The sequence below is a fragment of the Vulpes vulpes genome, chromosome 3 (genome assembly GCF_048418805.1).
Source record: "Vulpes vulpes isolate BD-2025 chromosome 3, VulVul3, whole genome shotgun sequence".
NCBI lineage: Eukaryota > Metazoa > Chordata > Mammalia > Carnivora > Canidae > Vulpes > Vulpes vulpes.
In genome coordinates, this window is record NC_132782.1 from 116,371,457 (window position 1) to 116,393,995 (window position 22,539).

The 22,539-nt window shown below is 53.7% G+C and overlaps 1 protein-coding gene across 3 annotated transcripts; it reads left to right on the forward strand.

The window, feature by feature from the left end:
• The first annotated feature begins 1,234 nt into the window (after positions 1–1,234).
• On the forward strand, positions 1,235–12,442 carry KCNA2 (potassium voltage-gated channel subfamily A member 2). 3 transcript variants are annotated; one of them, XM_072754333.1, is made up of 3 exons: positions 1,235–1,382; positions 2,834–3,173; positions 3,659–12,442. In XM_072754333.1, exon 3 carries the CDS (start codon positions 3,822–3,824, stop codon positions 5,319–5,321), a length of 1,500 nt encoding a protein of 499 aa, XP_072610434.1. In that variant the 5' UTR covers positions 1,235–1,382; positions 2,834–3,173; positions 3,659–3,821; the 3' UTR covers positions 5,322–12,442. The 3 variants fall into 3 exon arrangements, with proteins under 3 accessions (XP_072610434.1, XP_025852187.1, XP_025852188.1); XM_025996402.2 differs by lacking the exon at positions 1,235–1,382 and adding an exon at positions 2,046–2,359; XM_025996403.2 differs by lacking the exon at positions 1,235–1,382 and adding an exon at positions 2,065–2,393.
• The last annotated feature ends 10,097 nt before the right edge of the window (positions 12,443–22,539 follow it).

The window sequence follows — 22,539 nt, forward strand, 5'->3', positions numbered from 1 at the left end:
CTTCCAGCAGCCCGTGAAGTGTCCCCATTTTGCAGATGAGGACACAAGTCCAGAAACTTGAATTAATTCAGCCAGTACCTGGCAGGGATTTAAGTCCCAGGCTGGCTGACTCCAAAACACCCCAGGCCACGCTCAGGCTGGGTCAACTGAGGGTCTAACTTCCAGACCAAACCAGTTCTGTTTTATAGTAGTCGTCTCCAGGGCTCACTAAGGCCCCTGCCCTCCGGGCCCACCCCCTGCAGCTCTCCACCAAACCTAGCGGACTAACTACCCTAGTGGCAGGCAGCAATTCCACAGAGCTGGACCTGCAGGCTCTCAGAACTTCCATCACGAGCCACAGGCCTGGGGAGGAAGTTCTCAGCAAGGAGGACCCAGCGGGAGCCTCCCTGGGGCTGGAGCCCCTCTGCCGGGAGGCTCAAGGAATCCCTGGTTGGAACTGTGATTCTGACACAGATCCAGAGACCAGAACTCCCAGGGCCATGAGCTGTCCTATGGCTCCCAAGAGCACCCTGGGCCCTCTGGGATCCACCATCTGAGCAGAGGACAGGCTGGGCTTCCCATACAGTTTCTTCCAAAAGCAGAGGGCATCCTGCTCTGGCCACCCCGGTCCCAGGGGCTGTGCCCCCAGTGTCAGGCCTGTGGGCCAGCTGGCTCTGTGAAAGTCCGCGGAGAGACCGTTTGGGGGGGGCGGGTAGTCAGCCCTGCCCTAAGGCAGCCATACAGCCTTCCCTGCAGCCTGGGGGAGGGAGGAAGGGAGGCCGAGCCCCCCCCCCCCCCCCCCGCGGCTCTGCAGCTCTGCTCCTTGGCAGGACCCCCAGCAGCAGGTTTCAGCCACACTGCGGCCCTACACCTGCTGCGTCGCCTTGCTCCAAGCCACCGCAGGGCTGGGTCCGGGGGCGGGGGGCGGGGGGAGGAGGGGGGGTGCAGAGCCCGGAGCAGAGGGGTCGGCCTGGGCCCCCCCCCCCCCGCCGCACACCCCGTCTCCGCGGGAGAGCTGCCAGCCACTGCGTCCTGCGCGCCAACGCCCTCAGCTCGTGGCCCCGGGCCCCCCCAGCCTGTGCCCTCTCCCCCCAGCCGGCGCCCCCCATAACCCCCCAGCGGCGGCCCCAGGCGTCTGCGGTGAGCTGGGCTCGGGCCGTGGCCACCTGCTCGGCTCCGGGCCCCGCCGGCCCTTTAATTGGAGTTCGCGGCCGGGCCAGGTGCGGCGCTGCGGGGCGCGGGGGGCGGTGCGGCTGCGGGCGGCGGCGGGGCGCTCGGTACGCGCCGCCCGCGGGACTGCAGAGCCGGCTCCGGCTGGCCGCCCGCACCCGCCCGCCACCGCCGCTCGGCCGGCGCTCGCCGTCGCCCAGGAGCATGGAGGCCCCGGGTGCCCGGCGGGAAGGGTAAAGCCGAGTCGGGGCGCGGGGCTGCGCGCGGGGGCTGCGGGACCGGGCGGTGCAGCCTGCAGCGCGCCGGGCTCGGCTGAGTCGGGGCGGGGGGGGCTCCGGCTGGGGGGGGGGCACCGGCTGGGGGGGGGGCGGGGGGCACCGGCGGGGGGGCGCCGGCGGGGGCGGGGGCCGGGGGCACCGGCGGGGGGGCGCCGGCTGGGGGGGGGCCGGGGGGCACCGGCGGGGGGGCACCGGCTGGGGGGGGGCCGGGGGCACTGGCGGGGGGGCACCGGCTGGGGGGGGGCCGGGGGGCACCGGCGGGGGGGCGCCGGCGGGGGCGGGGGCCGGGGGCACCGGCTGCGGGGGGGCGCCGGCTGGGCTCGGGCTCGGGCCCGGGGCTGCGCACGGCGCGGGCGGAGCTGCGGGGTGACGGCAGAGCCGGGTGTGCTCGGCGGTGCCGGCAGCTGGGACCCGAATCGCGGGGGGCGCCGGCCTGCCTTCCCGGCCGCGGCTGCGGATCCAGGGGCTTCGCGGCGGGGCAGGGCCGTCCCGCTCCCTGGCCGCGCCGCGGAGGACGACGCGGAGGTCGGGCAGCGCCCCCCACGCGGACCCTGGCGGCCAGGGTCACCCCTCGCTGTGAGGGCGGCGCGGGGCACCGGCCCGGACCCTCCCCGCCCCGGGGCGCACTCGGCCGGCAGGGGGCCAGACGGGCCGCGGCTGCCGGGCTCCTCGGGCTCCTCGGGCTCCTCGGGCTCCTCGGGCTGCTCGGGCTCCTCGGGCTCCTGGGTCCCCCCGCCGTGGCTGCCAAGCTCCCCGAGCCCCGGCTCTGCGCTCCTGCCGCGGGGACGCGAGGCTGTGCCGGGGCAGGATCGGTGGCCCCAGATCAAATGCCACCCTGCTCGGAGGGAGGGAAGCCTACAGCCCGGCGACCCCCTAGGGACAGCAAGTCCTGGGACCAGGCCGGCCAGCCTCGCTGGAGTCGACCTTCCTGTGTGAGGAGCCTCCCTAGATGGGCTTGGATGGCCTGTGCGTCGGGACAGGGGCCGGGCCGGGCCGGGCCAGGGATGGGGCTGGGGGGGGGGGGGGGCGTTCCTCCTCCCCCGGGGCCTTGCGGGGTTAGAGCCCAGGGTCGGCTGGGCTCGGGAGATGCCCCAGCCTGACCTGGGGGCGGGAGGGCTTGGCCCAGATTCCCTCCTGACGGGTGGTGAGGACCAAGGGCAATGGGGCTGGGCCCAGGGAGGCCCCCGAGGAGGCAGGCCCAGCCAAGCCTGAAGGCTTGTTCCCTGGGAGAAAATGCTTCCAGCTAATGGAAGCCTGCCCAGAGGAGGCTGGGAGGCTGAGGGCCAGGTCTCAGGTACAACACCAGCACGGAAGGTGGGCATGGAAGGGAAGCCGCCAGAGCCCTCCTAAATCTTGGCACCGGCCACCCGAAAGCCCTGGTTCCACCTTGCTGCTGTTTTTTCCAGGCAACGTCACACCTCTTGAGGACAGCCAGGAGGACTCCAGCTTTTGCTGAGCTTCACATCTTGCCTCCTTCCTTCCATCTTACTCCAGACCCAAGTGTGGCGGTCCTCGAGGCCCTTGTGCCCCTGGCCAGGTGCTCCACTGCCCCTCCAGGCCAGCCCAGTTCTGGAGCTCACCTCCAGGACCTGGAGCCTGCCCTCCTGCCCAGAATGACTCACCATTATTTCTCGCTCAAGTGAGAAGACGTGATGGGCAGTCGGGCTGCCTATTTGTGTATCTAGGATTCCCACGGTATCTGATCAGCCCTTCGAGGAAGAGAGCTTCAGGTTCCTGCCTTGCCAGGTAAATCAGTCTCTTATTTAATAACAGCCGTGTGTAGAGTCACTGGAGAGGGGTCCGTGAGGGAGACCCAAGCCCAAGATCCACCACTGTGAATTCCTCCCAGGGTGCAGGTATCTGCAAGACATTAGTTCAGTGCCTGGGAGAGGGCTCCCTTACAGCCTCTAGTATGGGGCTCTGCTCTATGACACCTGCACTCCTGTGCAGTGCAGAGGGGGGGCCCTGTACCAGCCACCTTCCCCCAGCACAGGGCAATCCAGAGCTTTCTCAAGAGACCGCCACCCGCTTGCCTCTGATCCCCAGCCAGGTTACAAGGTGAACATAAGCTTTGCTTTTTGATGATGGTGGTGGCAGTGGTGGTGATGGGGATGCCCATGGCGGTCATGTTTCCGAGCTCTTGGCTGAGAGAGAGGAGTCAAAGAGCAGCAAGGCAGGTCAGGCTGCCAATGCTGAGTGGTCTCACCTCCTTAACTGCCTCTGTCTTTCAGCCAAGCCGGGCTATCTCTCTGGCCCTCAGAGAGCCATCAGGGCTCTCCTGCAGGAACCCAGGCCAATGCTCCTGTGTTTCCTGGGGCCGTAAGCAGCACCCTGAGCTCCCTGCCACCAGGCAGCTGGAAGGCGTAGCGTGAGATCCTTCTCTCAGTCCCCATTATGACAGTGGCCACTGGAGAGCCAGCGGACGAGGCTGCCGCCCTCCCCGGGCACCCGCAGGACACCTACGACCCCGAGGCAGACCACGAGTGCTGTGAGAGGGTGGTCATCAACATCTCGGGGCTGCGTTTTGAGACCCAGCTCAAGACCTTAGCCCAGTTTCCAGAGACCCTCTTAGGAGACCCCAAGAAGCGGATGAGGTACTTTGACCCCCTCCGAAACGAGTACTTTTTCGATCGGAACCGCCCCAGCTTTGATGCCATTTTGTACTACTACCAGTCCGGGGGCCGGCTGAGACGGCCTGTGAACGTGCCCTTAGACATTTTCTCCGAAGAAATTCGGTTTTATGAGTTGGGAGAAGAAGCGATGGAGATGTTTCGGGAAGATGAAGGCTACATCAAGGAGGAAGAGCGTCCTCTGCCCGAAAATGAGTTTCAGAGGCAAGTGTGGCTTCTCTTTGAATACCCAGAGAGCTCCGGGCCTGCCAGGATTATAGCTATCGTATCTGTCATGGTGATCCTGATCTCGATTGTGAGCTTCTGCCTGGAAACCCTGCCCATATTCCGGGATGAGAACGAGGACATGCACGGTGGCGGGGTGACCTTCCATACCTACTCCAACAGCACAATCGGGTACCAGCAGTCAACTTCCTTCACCGACCCCTTCTTCATCGTAGAAACCCTCTGCATCATCTGGTTCTCGTTTGAATTCTTGGTGAGGTTCTTTGCCTGTCCCAGCAAAGCCGGCTTCTTCACTAACATCATGAACATAATTGACATTGTGGCCATCATCCCCTACTTCATCACCCTGGGGACGGAGCTGGCTGAGAAGCCAGAGGATGCCCAGCAGGGCCAGCAGGCCATGTCGCTGGCCATCCTCCGTGTCATCCGGTTGGTAAGAGTCTTTAGGATTTTCAAGTTGTCTAGACACTCCAAAGGTCTCCAGATTCTAGGTCAGACCCTCAAAGCCAGCATGAGAGAATTGGGCCTCCTGATATTCTTTCTCTTCATTGGGGTCATCCTTTTCTCTAGTGCTGTCTATTTCGCAGAGGCCGATGAGCGAGAGTCCCAGTTCCCCAGCATCCCGGATGCCTTCTGGTGGGCAGTCGTCTCCATGACAACTGTAGGCTATGGAGACATGGTTCCAACTACCATTGGGGGAAAGATCGTGGGTTCCCTGTGTGCAATTGCAGGTGTGTTAACCATTGCCTTACCGGTCCCCGTCATAGTGTCCAACTTCAACTACTTCTACCACCGGGAGACGGAGGGGGAGGAGCAGGCCCAGTACCTGCAAGTGACGAGCTGCCCAAAGATCCCATCCTCCCCTGACCTGAAGAAAAGTAGAAGTGCCTCTACCATTAGTAAGTCTGATTACATGGAGATCCAGGAGGGGGTAAACAACAGTAACGAGGACTTTAGAGAGGAAAACTTGAAAACGGCCAACTGCACTTTGGCTAATACAAACTATGTGAATATTACCAAAATGTTAACTGATGTCTGATTGAAACCTATTAACGTACTCGCAGCTCCATGGAACTAATGCAGATACTGCATAATAGCCTGCATTGTAGTAACATGTTCTACAGTGTGTATCTGGTTCTGCATGGAAAGCAATAGTCGTGCAAGTGACTTTTGATCTTTTGATTTTTGATTTAGAACACAGAATATCTATCCATGGCTTTCATGCAAATCTTCATCACCGGCTTAGGGGTTTCCAAACAGGGGAGTCACCAGTGGAGCCAGAATCTCAGAAGGACACATGGGCAGGGGGGTCCACCTCACATCGAATACATAACCTACCACATCTGTGCCACCTTCCCTTCCGAATTAAATGCACACAGCACCCCAAGAGACACACCCCACCCTTCCCGAGCATCCTCCGCCACCACTCCACTCCCCACTGGGCCCCCTACCGCCTCGTCCCGTATGAGCCCACCTCCCCCTTCCCAGAGGAAAACCATGATGGCTTAGCTTGAAAGCACTGGTAGTGATTCAAAAGGTCATTCCCATATTTGCATTGAAAAGAACACACAGTCCTGTGTATTGGAATTACTTTCTGTGTCACGGGCTGGGGTTTGTGAACTGCAGTTGCCAAGTAGATGCTCTGGAGGCTGGTGTTTCGTAACGGAAAATGCTGCATTTGGTTTTTCTCTGCGGTGTGGCTGTGAGGGAACCCCAGGGGGAGGGACCGCCGGTATGACCGAATGTGAGCTGTCAAGTTGCACGTTTGCTCTTAGGCCTATGGGGAGAAGCTAACCAACCAAGGGACCTCTCCGCTTCAGATCTCACCATCCTTGCAGGCTTCAGGGTCACAAAACACGTCTGACTTCTTCGTTATACTGGAGTTTGCAGACGTCTGCTTTCCTCGTGCTGTGCCAGCTGCTCTGGCCCCGCAGTGCAATTACCAGTGACGCGATAGAGCTGCATGGGTGTTTGCTGCATGAATCTCAATATTTAAAACACAGGAGATAACCTATTTTCTTAGTAGCCTAACACAGTATTCATGTTTGGCGTCTTCGTAGCCCCAGAATGGCATTGACCTAGGGGTTGGTGTCCCCACCACCACCACGCCCCCCATCGGAGGACAAAAGCCCTCAGTCGGAAAAAAAAAAAAGAGACTATTCAGAAGGAGGAACCAAAGCCTCTGGCTCTCCAGCCCACCCCGTCCCTTATTCTATCTTCCACGTGGGGGCACAGACCTCCACAAAGCCTGGAAAGTGAGCAGGAGAGCAGCGCCTGAACCCCTCACATAACTGCACCTTAAGAATTAACCTAGTCACGGGCATGACTCTATAGCTGACCAGGGCCTCTGGTCCCGAGGACAGGCGGATTTGTGGATCCAATGTATAAAAATACCTGTTGAGTATCTTTCACGAGTCCCTCTGCCTAGCTAGCTATAGAAGAAATTGCGTTTGAACCTTGTATAAGCTTATGCAATATTTCTGACACAGGGCAATTTATGCATGTGTTTGACTATGTGCACTAGCGTATGTATGTATATACTGAGTATTATATACATACATACATGTGTGTGTATATGTAGATATGCACACATGCACACACACACATACTTATATATATATATATATATGCATATATTCATTCTCTGGAGTTCAGGTTCAGGAGCAAATCCACTGCTTGGTGGCTTGGTTGTCTGAGAGGCCTAATGGGTTAATTTATCTCATTGATAACCCCACTGGGACTGGGTTTGCCACCGTTGCCTCAGACACTCCAGTCTTCATGGATTCTTAGATGTTAGAATTGTCCTTCTGCCCTCCATGTGCTGCAGCTTCAGTTTGCCATGGCTGAAGCTCGTCTTACTGAGTGCACAAGGGCCTGTGGCCCTCACAGCTCCAGCTGCCCTGGGCCAGACCCACCCCAGGCCTCCTCTCTACAGCCCATCATGTTAACCATCTCTCTTCCCGTCTTTGTCCGCTTTCTTTGGTTTTTCTTGTCATTTGGCTCTGCATCAGTCACTTTAATGACCCTTTTCCTAAAGAGCCAGAATGGATGCTTGAAACCAGGGATGCGAGGAGGAGGGCTTCCAGGGACCCAATGTCTCAGGTCTAGACTTGAAGGAAGCTTCCTCTGTGTGGAAACTTCTGAAGTCCTGGACGAAGGGATGGAGATGCTAGATGATCCACAGGCATCCTTTCAATTGCCAGTCTCAAACTCTCTCCCCATCGAACTGGCAATCAGAGCTGCTTTTAAACAAACCAAAGGGTGGGCAGAGAATCATTCACTGGCCTGGGACAGATTGAGAGTGAATGAGCCCTACACCGCCTACGGGTGGAGTTCAGGCTGGCCCTGGGATGGGTTGAGTTGGGGAGGCTTTCGCTTCACAGACTGGCTCCTTTGCCTTCCCACATAACAGCTTACATTTCCCAAACACAGTGAGTTGTGTGGTCCAGGCCGCCCAGTGGTGGCTCTAGGCCTCCCTCACCATTGACTATTTAGCACCTACAGTTACCTTGGGGGGTGGGGCACCAGCTCAGGGTGCTAGGCCCAGGGTGCTCATTAGTTCCTGGTCACCCACTTCCCCAGGGATCTGCAGGACACCCCATGCCCAGTGCGATGCCCCTGTGCTTCTCTTCCTCTCCTTCATGGGAGGTGGTGCTGAATTTCCAAGACGTGGGGTAGGAAGGGCACAGACCTTGGGAAACAGACGGTAAAACAGCCCATACCCAAGGCCATGTCCTTGACCTGGGGATTATAAAATACCCACAGGTGTAGGCACACATGTATGCACACCCACGGCAAAACAGATACACTGTTGCCACACACAAATATAAAACATGCGATGTGAAATGCACAGAGGCCAGCTAATGAAAAGGGCATACACAGATGACAGAGAACTATACTGGTATCCAGAGTATGCACATTCGGTACAAACCTGGAACATACTCACCAATACAGAACATAACACAGAAGACCTACATATACCACACACAAAGACACAACGACAGCTCAGAGGCAAATGCATAAAAACCACATGAACACAATGGATATGAGTACACAGTACACCAAGGATACTTTAGATTGTTTCTGCCCATAAAACACATACAAACTCAGTTTATACACCCAATGCATTTATTTACTCATGTGAGGCACACAAAATCCAGCACACACACCCAAGCACATACACACACAATTCACATGGATTATGTACATGTGCACATGTACTCAGATCCATCTCTCTGCCCCCAAAGCTATAAATTAGTAGTAGGCACAAACAAAAGATGAGATTTCATCACCTTTCCCAAGCCTGCAGCCACACCCTTCAGTAGCCTTCAAGAAGCCTCTATCTCTACCCTCTTTCTTTCACCTCCAGATTTCAGAGAAGTAAACTCTGAGGTTTATTGTTAAGCAGATCTCTGATTAAGACTGGGAATCTCATAGGGCTTCTACTTATTTACCTTCCTCCCACCAGAAATGTGGGTGTGGGAAGACCTAGGACAGCCAGCAGCCCATTTCACTCCTTGCCATGCCCTATCCTTCAGAGCAAGTCCACATAGACAATCCTCTGGCCCAGGCTCCCCGGTTCCCAACCCGCGGGATCTTTAGATTCAGCTCCATTCTCTTGAAAGCCAGGATGGCCCAAGAAAGTGCAGGGTTCTGAGCCCAAAACCAGAGTGAAGATGCCCCAGCATCCTGTCAGTCCACAGACCCTAATGCCCTTCCATCCTCAATGACTTTATCACGGTGGATCTGAAAGTTGAGACCAAGCATAGACTTGGCTCTGAAAACGAGCCACCCTTTCCTTGCTTGTGGCATTTCACTTGCTTTTGAGCCTAAGCCCAGTGGGGTCAACCCTTGAGTCCCCTCTATGGTTGCTTGATGCCAGGCATGCTCCTCTCCTTTGCCAGGCCTCTACCTGGACTCTCTGCCTCCCATCTAATTGCTAGGCCTTGTGGAAATGCACACTAACTCAGCTTACCTAAAACATGATTAAGGACACGGACCTCATGCCACAGGAGCAAGCGATCATTTTTCAGACAGCCTGATTTTTATCCTATATTCTAAGGCCAGATTTAAATCCTTTGTAAGGTTCCTCACTGTTTTCGGTGGCGCACAGAGGTGCTTCTTCCCACTGGTAGGACTGGCTGAAAGCTGAGTGCTTTTCTGGCCAAGGCATCACCACGGATGGAAGTTGGGAACTGAAGTCAGGCATCGGCTCGGGCATCTTGGTCTTCGCTCCTGTGGCCCTCCCAGGCAGGTCCCACGATGGCCAGAGTGCCCCGTCTTCACGGAGGATTGGGCCACAGCAGGGAATGGATGCATGGGCTCGACTGTGCACATTCAGTGCAAGATGCCAGGCCTTCCGTGAGCTTCCAAGTGAAGGTAGCAGTTTCCCCTTCAGCTTCAGCAGGTGTCTCCATGAGCTCAAACTTTCAAGTAAGTTGGAGTTTTCAGGAGGCTAAAGAGAAAGAAGTCCAGGAAAGGCAGGGAGATGACCAGGAAGAGAGGGTCCTCTTGCTGTGTAAACTTTGCAAGAGCTGAAACCTAACTGAGGACATAATTAGGGCCCTGTGCTTCCTGAAGCTTCTGTGGTGTCTGACACGCTGTCTTTCTTCCTCTCGGCTTCCCTCTGTCCCTGTCAGCTGGGCTTCTGAGGATGGACTAGTGTGTCCTGGGAGGTTAGCCTCTTGAAAGGAGTGTGCCTCCAGGCCCCATTGGCTTCGTGTGAGAGTTTTGTGGGCCTGTGTGCTCGTGTGGGGAGGGCTGCAGGACCGGCTTGTCCTATCTGCTATCCCTGGATCTCTCCATCATCGCAGTGGACTTGGCCAACTTCCTTCCTCAGAGTCAGCCATAGAGTATCAGCACTGAGCCATGTTGGGGGAGGGCAGCCCCCTGAAGAGTCTCAGGCTGGGGGTTTAGTGCAGCCCGCAGTAATGGAGGAAAGAGTTGGAGGCTGACTTTCCCCAAAGGAGACCTTAGAACAGTTTGCAAACTGCACGTGAGGGTGGCACCAGAGCCCCCGTGGCAGGCAGGAAGAGTGCAGGACTTTGTTTACCCAGGAGTGGGGATGGTGAGCTCTGCTCTACCTCTGGCTCTCCTGGGGCCCATTATCATAACAGCCTCCATCTGGGTGATGGCTGCCTGGTCTGAGAGGCTGGTCCACACGGGCTGTAACACCTGGGGTGCTCCTTGGCTACACAGTGGAGATCCCCCACCCTCTGCAAAATGTCCATTGCCAGGTTTGAACTCAAGACCTTGACCTCTAACATTGTTAGCCACCTGAGTCAGCTAGCAGGGTGCTGGATGCCGGGAGGTGTCCCTGTGGCTCCCCGTGACCGTCATCCTTGTCTTCAGAGTCAGCCCTTTGTGTTTCCCCACCAAAGCAGCAAGCAGGTTTCGGTGGAGGCGGAGCCTCTGCAAGCTGGGCTGGGTCTCTTCCCTAAAATGATCTGGTTCCCTTTTCCTTTCTTTCTGCTTCCCTTCCCACCAAAGCTCAGCTCCATCTCTCATAGTTTGCGTTTGAACATTTTTAACAAGGAAAAGTGCAATACAATAAATCGTGACTGTTTTCTTTAGCAATAGCTATTTCAAAACCATGTTCTCAGGACCGAAAAGGGATAGTACCTGGATTATCAGATAATGCCCTTGGCTTCTGGGCACTAGATCACTGTCTGTGGTTCCCTCTTCTTCCTGCAAGTCCACGCAATTCCTGCCCCCGGGGGCTCTGACCCTCCTTTGGAGTGTACACATAGGCTGAGGTGCAGCACAGGCGGGCGGCAAGGAAGGGCCTTGAGAAGGCCTTCTTGGTCGCGCTGTTTCCCACAGGCACATCTCTCCGTCCCTGCGGGCCCCTCGGTCCCCCTGTCCCTCCCAGCCGCCCCTCTCTGCCAGCTCTCACAGGGCATTCTCACCACCCGAGAGGCGCTGCAGCCTTCAGTGCGGGAGACCTCACGCCAGCCCATCTGCCTGTCAGTCAGTCTGGCAGGGTGTAATGGGACCCCGCGGAAAAGCACTTACCAACAGATAAGAATAAAGCATCCTGAGCCATTACAGAAGATCATTTCCATGCACTAAAAGCCATTACTTAATCCATTTGTCTCCCCCCCCCCCGGGGCCCCCTCCCCAGGAAGACGGATGCTGGGGGAATGTGGCCTGGAGCATCCTACCTGGGATAGGTAGCCTGGGCACATCTGGGGAGTTGCCCTCTGGCTGTCCTTCAAAAATAAGCTGACTCGCTTAGCCAGAGGGACTCCTTGAGAGCTGTGGAGGGAAGCAAGTTATTGAGGGTAGACGTCTACAGGGATAGAAAGTGGGTGGTTAGGACATGACGTTGGGGAAGCAAAGGCCCCACCACCCACTACTGTGCACAGTTGCACATGTATTTGCACACATAACTGGGAGCTTCAGAAGAAACCCCCTCTCCTGAAGAAAGAATCTATGAGGTTAAATATTCAGACTGGACAATCAGGAAGGCTGGCAACCCCAGGGTCCTATTGCACCCTTCTCAGTCTACCTTGCTCTATACACGTGTGTACAGCGAAACCTCAGTTAACTGATGGGAAAATCCTCAGGGAAGGGAGTGTCCCGACTGCTTTACAACCATGGTTGTTTGAGTGGGAATGGGACGCCACGTGTGGGTTCAAACTTTGCTGTTGAGAAAAAACAAAAACAAAAACAAACCCATTTCCTAAGTAGGTCAGTATAAACTTTCCTGCCTTAGCAAGTAGAGAGTTTGGAGACTACAGAAGACCTTGCATTGCTCAGGGTCAACACTGTAAACCTCAGTGCTCACCGTGCGGAAGTGCAGACGGAAGAGACCAAAGAGACGGGCTGAATGTACGCTGGCTGCAAGGCATTCCCAGAAGTTGGCCATCTGGGTGCGTCCTGGCTCATCAGATAATGCCCTTGCTGTCATTTGCCTCTTCCTACAGAAAGTAGAGTAAGAGAGTGTAATGCCTGCGTTAACTGAGGTTTTGGTTACTTGGTCCTGAGTTATCAGAGGTTTTCCATATATACATATATCTGTGTATATATATGTATAGTATATGTATATATGTATACCGTTGTTTCAAAAATTATACAGTGACTGATCCCCTTAGCTTCACTGATGTGGAATAAATTTGGCAATCCGAGGAATAAACGGCATTTATTTGAATTTTTAAACGACCTTTCTTTGCATTCTTACCACCTCTCCGGTTCAGCTCTTTTGCTTCCACGTAGGAACCTCTCTAGAAGGCAGTTCTTTCCTAACAAACGATTGAGCTCCAGGATCACCTCTTTCCCGTCCCTCCCAGGTGGCTGCCTGACTTGGGGATAAAAGGGAAGTCTGATCTAAGGGCCAGGTGCTTTTTTCTTTGTTCCATCTGCCCTGGTTGGCTGTAACCTCATCACTGAAGCCAAAAAAGTTATTCTGGCGGGGTAGAAAGCTTGAAGACACGGCAGCCCAGGACTGATCTGTTAGGCTTTCTTTGTCACGGGTGGTGTCCTAGGCTTGAATTTCAAGAGATGTATGAGTGAAGCTTTTGATGAAGAACTAAAGAACATCTCTGTCCCACGGAAGGCGAGATGTGTGATAACCAGTGGCACTAACAAAGCCACCCCGTTGTTGTCCTGACTGAATGTAGTTTGTGGGTACGGGCAGCGGAGCAGCTGTGAGTCACTGGCCTCTCTGGAGAAACAGCTAGCTCTGGGCTGGCCACACTCTGCGCCTCCACCGTCCCCAGCATCATGTTAGAGCCGTGGGAGAGGGCTCCAGCCTCGCGTCCCGCACTCGGCTGTGTGCAGCCTGCCTGGATGGGGGCAGTCCTCACTGCTGTCTGGGGCAGGCGGGGCACTGCAGGGCTGCCTGCCGCCAACCCCCACTCGTGGCAGCCTCCAGTCTAGCCGAGCTGGCCAAGATCAGGCCGTGGAAGCCCATCCCAGGCGTAGCGTGACCGGCGGGCAAACTGGGCCGTGGCGGCAGCCTGCCCGGATGGCCTCCTCTTAACGCTGCGTGAACCTTGGCGTGGAAACAGATAGAACTCTTTCTGCTCCTCTGCACTCCTAAAATAGTCAGATATGTTCCAGATGAGTTTACAGCTGAGAACTCCCTGCATCATTCCAGGGATGGATGCACAGGGCAGGTGTGATTACATAATAATGTGGACAGCTGCTGCATCATCGAGGTAACTGAGGGCAGCGTAGACACGGCTGTGCGCGAGGACTGCGGTAGCTACCCAGAGGACTCAGTCCTGTGTCTCTCCCCAGCCCTTGTGAGAGGCAGGCGTGAAGCCCTGCTTCTCCCTAAAAAGGACTCCCGAGACACTGGCTGCCTTGTTTGTACAAGGGCCGCTAGAGAAAGCGAGAGGCAGGGCTGGGAGGAAGGGAATCTTCGGGGCTCGCGTGGCTACCGAGCACTTTCCACGCCTGCTGCTGACGCGACTGCCTTGCTCTGCTCATGAAGTGCAGGGCAAGGCCCGTGCCCCACCAGGTGCAGCTGGAAAGGAGCAAAGGGCTGCGGGCAGGACATGGGGGAGAGAGCAGGCGCAGCCCGGCTGGCGCTGGCGCACAGCGTGTCAGCCCCGGAGGCCCTGAACATGCTCTGTGCTTGCCCCAGTTCCGCCTTCACGTGGGATCCGCGGCCCAGTTTCCTTTTGTTGTGCTCGGATGATTCCTTCATTTGAAGGGCCCCAGGAAGCGGGAGAGTCCCATGATCGAGCCCCAGCCTGCTGAGCGAACGATGCCCCGGCCAAACTGGCCTCAGCCTGGGTTTCTGCACCCCTGCACCCCTCTCTCCACTAAGGGTAATCTCGGAACGGTGGGAATTAATGTGCCAGAATCAAGGCGGATTCTCCACTTTCAGCAGGCTCGCAGCTGCAATGCTCCGGAGTGCCCAATGCTATTTCCTCCTCTAGACCTGTGTGCTTATGTGCTGATACAGGCTGTCTCGGGAGAGTTTATATATTGCACGCACACACACACACACACACACACACACACACACATAACATGTGGAAATGGCCGCTCACTTAGGCTCATGCAGCACAGACTCTAATTAGGGTTCGCACTGGCTTCCTCGGGCCCGTGCATGACTCCGCAGCTGCCCTCCGGTGTCCTGTCTCTAACGATTGCTGAAAACTCAGAAAAACGAGGCACATAAATAATCCTCCCTGGGATCAATAGGAGAAGGAACTCCAAGGCTGACGGTAAAGCTTCGTAAGGATGATGCCGAAAGGGAACCGGGGTCTCCATGGTGATAAGAGGCTGGGGGCCAATGGGAGCTGAAGGCGGAGCAGGGCTGGCGGGGAAGACTCATGGGAGTCGGGAGGCGTTTAACTATTTGTTCGCTTCGTGAAAATGGAGACACCAGTTGTAAGTACATTGCACAGGGTGTGTAGGTATTATCATTCCTGCTGACATTTTCTGGAAGTTTTTGTCCCCACCAACACTGCCCCACCCAGGACTTCTGCAGCTGAGAGTTCCTGTGTCAGTAGGGTCTGATATTTGTACATAGGTTATACATACGTGTGTACATACATGCCTCAACGAACATCGCCTGCCCACCTGTTCATGGGTGTACATAGACCTCATAGAGCTCCACAATCTTTTGTAAATATCAACATAAGTAAATAGGTATATAAATATATATATTACTGAGGATTTATTTTAACATCATTCTGTGTGAAATGAAAAAATAAAATAAAATTTTTGACACACACTGGTTGTCTCCACCTTCTTGCTTGCTTGACCGAATTACTGTCCCTACAACATGCCTGTGAGCTCGCCTCACCCTCACCCCAGTTTCTGCGGCCACGAGGGCCCCACCAGAGACCAAGGCAAGCTGGAGAGGGCTCCCCTGGTTGCATCTGAGGCCACCTGGGCCTCGTGCCCACCAGCCCTTGCCCAGAGGCCCAGTGCACATGAAGCAGAGAATGTGGATGGGACAATAGGAGGGTGAGTCTGAGCTCTTGTCCACATTATGTCAGTGGTTCTTGCATCTTCTGTGGAGCTGGGGGGATGTGTGGGGAAGGGGGATCCAGTTTGAAGACCAAAGGCAGTCAGACCCCTGGGATTCCTTGAACTCCAGCTGTACCTACCTCTGCCCGTTGCTGTTGGCGCCCAGGAGTCTGGATCAACCACACTCTCAACACTCAAGTAAGGAGGACCTTCTGCCTTTGCCTCCCCAGGAGGGGGGCTGCCTGGGTCTCCAGCCATGCAGTGATGCAGTGGCACCTCCTTGGAAAAGAGTCTGATACACACATGCACACACGCACACACGCACCCAAGCTACTGAGGCACATCTGTCTGATTTCTGCCAAGGGCTAATCTAGTCCATAGCCGGACTTCCCAGCATTCAGATGGCTCAAAAGTAGCCATGGGGTGAGGCACCACAACAGAGAAGTCCTTGCCCTCAGCCTTGGTCAGCAAGCACGTTCCACCCTGCTCCTGGTCTCTTGTGAATAATGTCCCCGTTCAGGGTCCTCCACGCTCGGCCTCTAGGAAACTGCCCAACTGAAGCAACTGGTCCCCCCACCCTGGTCTCACCTGCAGAGGATGCTGTTTCTGGGCAGCAGGTCTTGCGGTGATGAGGGAGGCTGTGATAAAGAGATGAGAGCCGTTTGGGACAGTGACTGCCGCAGTGGGCATTTCTCCCGGCATGGAGCGGGAAGTGGGAAGTATCCAGAAGAGCCTAGAACCCTCAGAACAGCCCCAAGCAGACTAATGGTACCTAATAGGGCTCCTTGCCCCCAAAGAAATGGGAAATTGAATCTGCGCGCCCCAGGTCTGGTCTCTCCTGCCAGTTTCTCCGGGGAGACATGGAACTCCTGCCTTTAAAGAGCGGGGGGATGGGAGCTGGAGAGAGTTTTGTCTGCCCCTGACTGTTTAGATTTCATTAGGTAGATATGTCAAAGGGAAGAGTGAAAGGGAATGGGGACGTGTGGAAGCTACAGCACCAAGGTCCCCTTCTTTTCTCCATCCATGGCAGGGGTGGCTCGGCCAGTTCAAGTGTAGGCCACCCATGCCACTTGGGCACACTGGACCCTTCCCTGGCTGTCCTGGGCCACCTGCCCTGTGCATTGTGCACCAGGAAGGCTGAGACCCTGGGCTCTGCCCAGCAGGTGCCTCCCAATGAAGAGAGGTACTTAATGGGCTACAGTGGGTGCAAGCCCCCCTCGTCCTGGGGTCAGTGTGCTGGGCAAAAGGAGTGGAGCTGTACTGGAACAAGTCAGAAATACAGCTAACCTTACGGAAAGAGAAAGGGTCTGGAGCCCAGGGCTTGGGTGTGAATCCCAGCTCCATGACTCCAGGGAAATGATTTCACTCTCTTTAAGCCTCAGGTTCTTCATCTCTATAGAAGGACCCATGATGTCTACTTGGTCTTGGATTAAATGAGCACCTGGCACATAGTGGGAATCCAAGAAAAATGGCAAATGCATCTTCTCTCTTAGGTTCCCATGCCTGAGAGACCCAAGTAGGCCAGGATTCTTGGGAATCTGAGGCATAAAAGAAGGATTTTCAACTTCTTCTGGTCCAGGGGCTCCCAGTCTGGGCTAAGAGACACAAGAATTGACTTCAAAGGGTCTAGAAAACTCCCCAAATTATATGACATGTTGTGGTATGGTAATTTTACCACAGATGGTGTCCACAGCTGCCATGGGCCCCAAAAGTCAAAACCGTGGATCAAACTGACATCCCATACCTTTTCCCCAATGCCCAGGAAGGAAAAGCAGTTGTCCAAAAGTTATCATTTGTTCAAAAAAATTCATGTATTCAACAAATACTTTTGCACTTGGTGCTTAGGATGCTCTCCCCTTGTGGGTCTTCCAGGGGAAGACAGAATTTTACCCTCCGTGAATTACTGGTCAGCACAAAGCTAGACCAGACCTCACTCCCAGGACATTTCTTGCTAGCTGTGCTTGGGCCTCAGACCTGAAGTTTCCCTAGCTGAAAAAGACCTCGTATTCTGATATGAAAGTAGTGCTATTTAAATGACATGCAAATGAGGCAAGCCTGCATCTCTTTGACTGGAGGAAGTCTAGACACTTCTGAATCTGTCAGCTCTGATTCTCTCTCCCATCTGTTCCCATAGGTCACCCCTCACACCTGCCCCTCACATAGGTCAGTAAGCAACACATCCACAGTTGACTTATCAAAAATATCAAGGCCTTTTGCTCTGTACCTATTCCAACCTGAACACTAGCCAGGGCTCCATGCTTAATGATTTGCAGTGAAGTTGGACAGAAAATCTCCCACATGCATGGCTTACTATACCCAGGAAAACCAGCCTCTTCCCGTGTCTGTTCTGATAAAGATTTATACTCTTTTCACTGATCATTTGGGGAGCTACCAACAACCATGTGAGAAGTAAAACCATAGCCGCGTTTCAGTGGCTTGTGGTGCCTTCTCTCTCCCAGCCTAAAGCAGTCATCTGTAAGTGTCTCCTTAATCTCTGAATCCCCCGGCATCTGAGACAGTGCCAGGCACAATAAATATTCATTGAATCAATGACTATTTACATCACATCATCACAATGGAGGCCAAAATATCCATGTCATTGGGACAGCAGAAATATGGCCATGTTAGGACTCCCCTTACGTCTTTATTTTTTTCTGGCTCTACAAGAGACCTCTAATCTCACTTCTGGGGTCAGACTGGTGTTTACATACAAGTGGTCTGAATCACTTGAGGCAACTAGTCCATGGTCAGGGTGCCATGCTTCTCCTGATGCCTTGCCCACTGCACACACTTCCACAGGTGCCAGAGAAGTTGCCCTCCAAAGTCTGCCCAGCCCCACAGCAGCCCCAGGGCCAAACTCTTCTCATTTCCCAAGGGACTAGAATCTAAAGGGTTCCTACAGACTTCCCAAATTCCAAGACTAAAGAGATCTTGGTGCCTTAGAAAATGCTGAGCCTTAATAAACACATGAAAAAATGCTCAATATCACTCTGTATCAGGGAAATACAAATCAAAATCACAATGAGATACTACCTCACACAGGTTAGAATGGCTAAAATTAACAAGTCAAGAAACAACAGATGTTGGCAAGGATGTGGAGAAAGGGAAACCCTCTTACACCCTTTGTGGGATTGCAAAGGTGCAGCCACTCTGGGAAAGAGTATGGAGGTTCCTCAAAAAGTCAAAAATAGAGCTTCCCTACAACCCAAAAATTGCACCATTATGTATTTATCCAAAGCGTGGAAACATAATGATTCGAAGGGGCACAGGCACCCCAAATGTTTATAGCCGCAATGTCCACAATAGCCAAACTATGGAAAGAGCCAGATGTCCATTGACACATGAATGGATAAAGATGTGGTCTATACACATTTAATGGAATATTACTCAGCTACCAAAAAAAAAGAAATCTTGCCATTTGCAGGGCACCTGGGTGGCTCAGTGGTTGAGCATCTGCTTTGCTTAGGTCATGATCCCCAGGGCCCAGGACCGGGTCCCACATCATGTTCCCCACGGTCAGCCTGCTTCTCCCTCTGCCTGTGTCTTTGCCTCTCTCTCTGTGCCTCTCATGAATAAATAAATAAATAAATCTTTAAAAAATCTTGCTATTTGCAACAACATGGATGGAACTAGAGGCTATTATGCTAAGTGAAACAAGTCAGAGAAAGACAAATGTCATATGATCTCACTCATGTGGAATTTAAGAAACAAAACAGGATCATAGAGGAAGAAAGGAAAAAAATAAAGCAAGATGAAATCAGAGAGGAATACAAACCATTAAAGACTTTTAATCGCAGGAAACAAACTGAGGGTTGCTGAAGGGGAAGGGGTGGAGTGGGATGGGATAACTGGGTGATGGGCATTAAAGAGGGCACTTGATGGAATGAGTACTGGGTGCGATATGCAACAGATAAATCACTAAATTCTACATCTAAAATTAATATACACTATATGTTAATTAAATTGAATTTAAACTTTTAAAATTAGGGGGAGGGCACCAGGGTGGCTCAGCAGTTGAGCATCTGCCTTCAGCTTAGGGCATGATCCCAGGGTCCTGGGATGGAGTCCCACGTCGGCCTCCCTGCATGGAGCCTGCTTCTCCCTCTGCCTGTGTGCCTCTCTCTCTCCCTCTCTGTGTGTGTGTGTGTGTGTGTGTGTGTGTGTGTGTGTGTGTGTCTCATGAAGAAATAAAATCTTTTTTAAATTTTTTTGTTTAATTTTTTAAAAAGAAAATGCTGGGCCTTGGAGTCAGGGTTGGGTTACACACACACACACAGACACACACACAGGTAGAGTCAGGCAAGTCCTCACAAAGCCTAAGACCTGCGTTGATCATTCTCAGCTTAACCTAAGGCCTTGACGCTGAACACTATCAAATCCAGAAATGAAGGGTTCCTTATGCAAAGTGGATATTCAGTAAACATGCTGACTGAATAAACAATTCAAATCTGACCAAAATATAAGGCACCCATGCCCAGGCTTTGTGCAGGAGAATCTACCTGTCTTAACGAGTTTAATCTTTACAGTAACTGTGAGGTCTTTGTCACTATCTCAATTTTCAGATGAGGAAATTGAGGCTCAGATAGGCAAAGTAATTGCCCAAACTCAAAAAGCCAATAGGACTCAGGCCCCAGAGAGCTGGAAGCCATTGACACGACATCTAGTGCCCTTGCTATGACACCACAGCCCCCCTGGTGGGGTCAACTCCAGCTGGGACTTACAAAGAGATTGCAGCAAAAACCAGCAAGGACTCCGCTGTCTCCTGAGCCCTCTGATCTCAAGGAGCCTCCAGGAGAAAACAGGAATGAAGCTCCTTGGGGAAGAATCCGGAAGTGTAGGGATTATGAGGTGCAATGGAATCAGATCACCCTCCTCAGGTGTTTTTGTCAACGGGATTCACGAGGCAGAGGCAGCGAGGTGTGAATGAGCAATCGTTATATTAAAAGTTCCTGAAAAAGCTTTCTTCCCTTGAGCCTCAGCTCCTGGTCTAGAGAAAGGAGGAAGTCTAGGGGGTTCTGCACCCCTCCCCCAGACTCCTTCCTCAATTTCTATTTTCAGGGTCCTGGAAGCGGCTGAAGGGATTGCTGTTCTTCTTCCCTCCTTGCTCTCCTCCCCCCCCCAAGCTGGAGCCCAGCTCCTCGTTTATGAAGCAGACATGAGGGTGGGGGACAGCTGCTCTTCACAGGAGAGCCATGAGGATGCAGTGGGTATTGGAAGGCGCCTGGCACAATGCCTGGTACCCAGTAAGCGCTCACAAAGTAGTGCCTTCCACCCTGGAGGACAAGGAGCCTCGGCTCTGGACTAGCAGGTGTGCCTCAGAATCCCAGAGCTGGCTTCTGTCTGGGACACTGGGCTCGCTGAGTGCCAACTTCCTCCTGAAGTGCCCACCGTGTGGAACTATTGTTCTCAGGGAACCTGACAGGTAAACCAGTATTTAACAGAAGCTGCCCAGTGCTGGGGCCTCCTCACTGCTTGCCAACTCAGTATTTGCAGAGCAACTGTATGTGCCTGGTACCGTGCTAGGCTCTGGGAATGCAAGGCAAATAAGATGCCCTCCTTGTGCCAAAAATACCTCTTGGTAAGACCGCTCCCCCCCCCCTCAGGTGGGAAAGGTGGAGGGAAAAAATAAATTGGGGAAGTGGAGGACATGAGCCTTGAACCTATAATAGCATATGAAGAGGTTCTTGATAAACGACTGCAGAAGGAATGAACGATTCCATGAATGGGTAATAGAAGCAAATGTTTATCTGGCACCTACTCTGTGCCAGGCCCTGTTCTAAGCACTTTCATATAGTAACTAATTTAACCCTTATGACTATCCTATGTGGTAGACACTAATCATCCCTATTTTATGGACAAGGGAATTGAGGCATAGGGAAGCTTTTGTAACTTGCAGCGGCAGGATTGGAGCCCTGGCTATGTGGTTCCAAAGCTCATGCTGCTAAGTCTCCCTCTTATTCATGACCCAGACCTCACAGCAATTTCTCATCTATTGAGCCTCATGATACGTGTATGGGGTGGCCAGCCTGGCAGGCATTATCATTTACAGAGGAGGAAACCAAGGCATTGAAATGATCCTAACTTGCCAAGGACACCCAGCTGGATGCAAAAACCAGAACTCACATCTGTTGTCACCAAGAGTGAGGTGAGAGGTGGGGAGGTCGAAGACAATAAAATCCCAGATTGTCAGATCTAAAAAAGGTCTTGGGGTCAACTATACTGACAGCTTCATTTTATAGGTGAGATGATTGAGGCCCAGAGAAGGACAGCATTTTGCTTAAGGCTACACAGCAAATCAGTAATTGGAATCCTAGTCTGTCAACCATCAATCAAGCCACACGCATCACATTTTTCTTCAAAAGAAGTCAAGAACGATAGGATTTGGCAAGGGAGACGCACACAGTCAAGCAGCACGAATGAAACCCCTATCCTGTTCCAACACCTCCCTTGATTTTATAAGGAATGCAAAGACTTGAACTTCCTTCCTTTCTAGTCTGGGAATATATACCAGTAAACCAGTGAGAGCTCCTGCTCCCATGGGGGTTGAGGAGATGAGGAGTACCGGTAGGGGGCTTTTGTGAGCTGGATAAGGCCTAGCTAAGCAGAGACCTCAAAGAAGCCAGGGGGGGTGGGCATGCAGACTGATGCGGGAAGAGGATTCCAGGCTCAGGTCGACACAGGGCCAGATGCTCCGGGCAAGAAAGCGTGCTCTGGAGGCCAGGGGAAGACAGCAGCAAGTGAAGCCACAGGCTTGGGAAGAGGGGTTAGGTGGGCCTTACAGATCCTGTAGAACCCTGTAACTCCGGAAAGGACTCTGGGTTCTCTTCCGGGTAAGGTGGGAAGCCACAGGAGAGAAGGAAAATGATTGGACATGTTTTCCTGTGATCACACAGGCTGCCGTCTGTAGAAAAGTCCAGAGCGGGCAGGGATGGAGACAGGAGGACCAGCAGGAAGGTGCCCGCCACAAAGCAGGCGAGAGAGCCTGGCAGCGCGGAGGCCTGTGGCAGTGGAGAGGCTAGGGAGAAGCAGGTGGATTCTGGAGCTACCCTGGGTAGCCAAACTTTACGTCCTATGTACGAAGATGGAGCCAACAGGATTCGCTGGCGGATGGGAAAAAACAAAGGCGTCCAGGATGACTCCAAGCTTTTGGCCTGAGCATCTGGCATAACAGAGCTGCCCTTTCTTGTGATGGAGAAATCCGTCCGAGCTGCTCATGTAAGGGCCTGCCCCTTCTAGCCCCGCGCCCTCCCCAACATCCTAGCTCTGGACCACCAACCAGGCATTGCTGAAGGGGCCTTCCTTAGCCACAGACGGAATCACGGTGG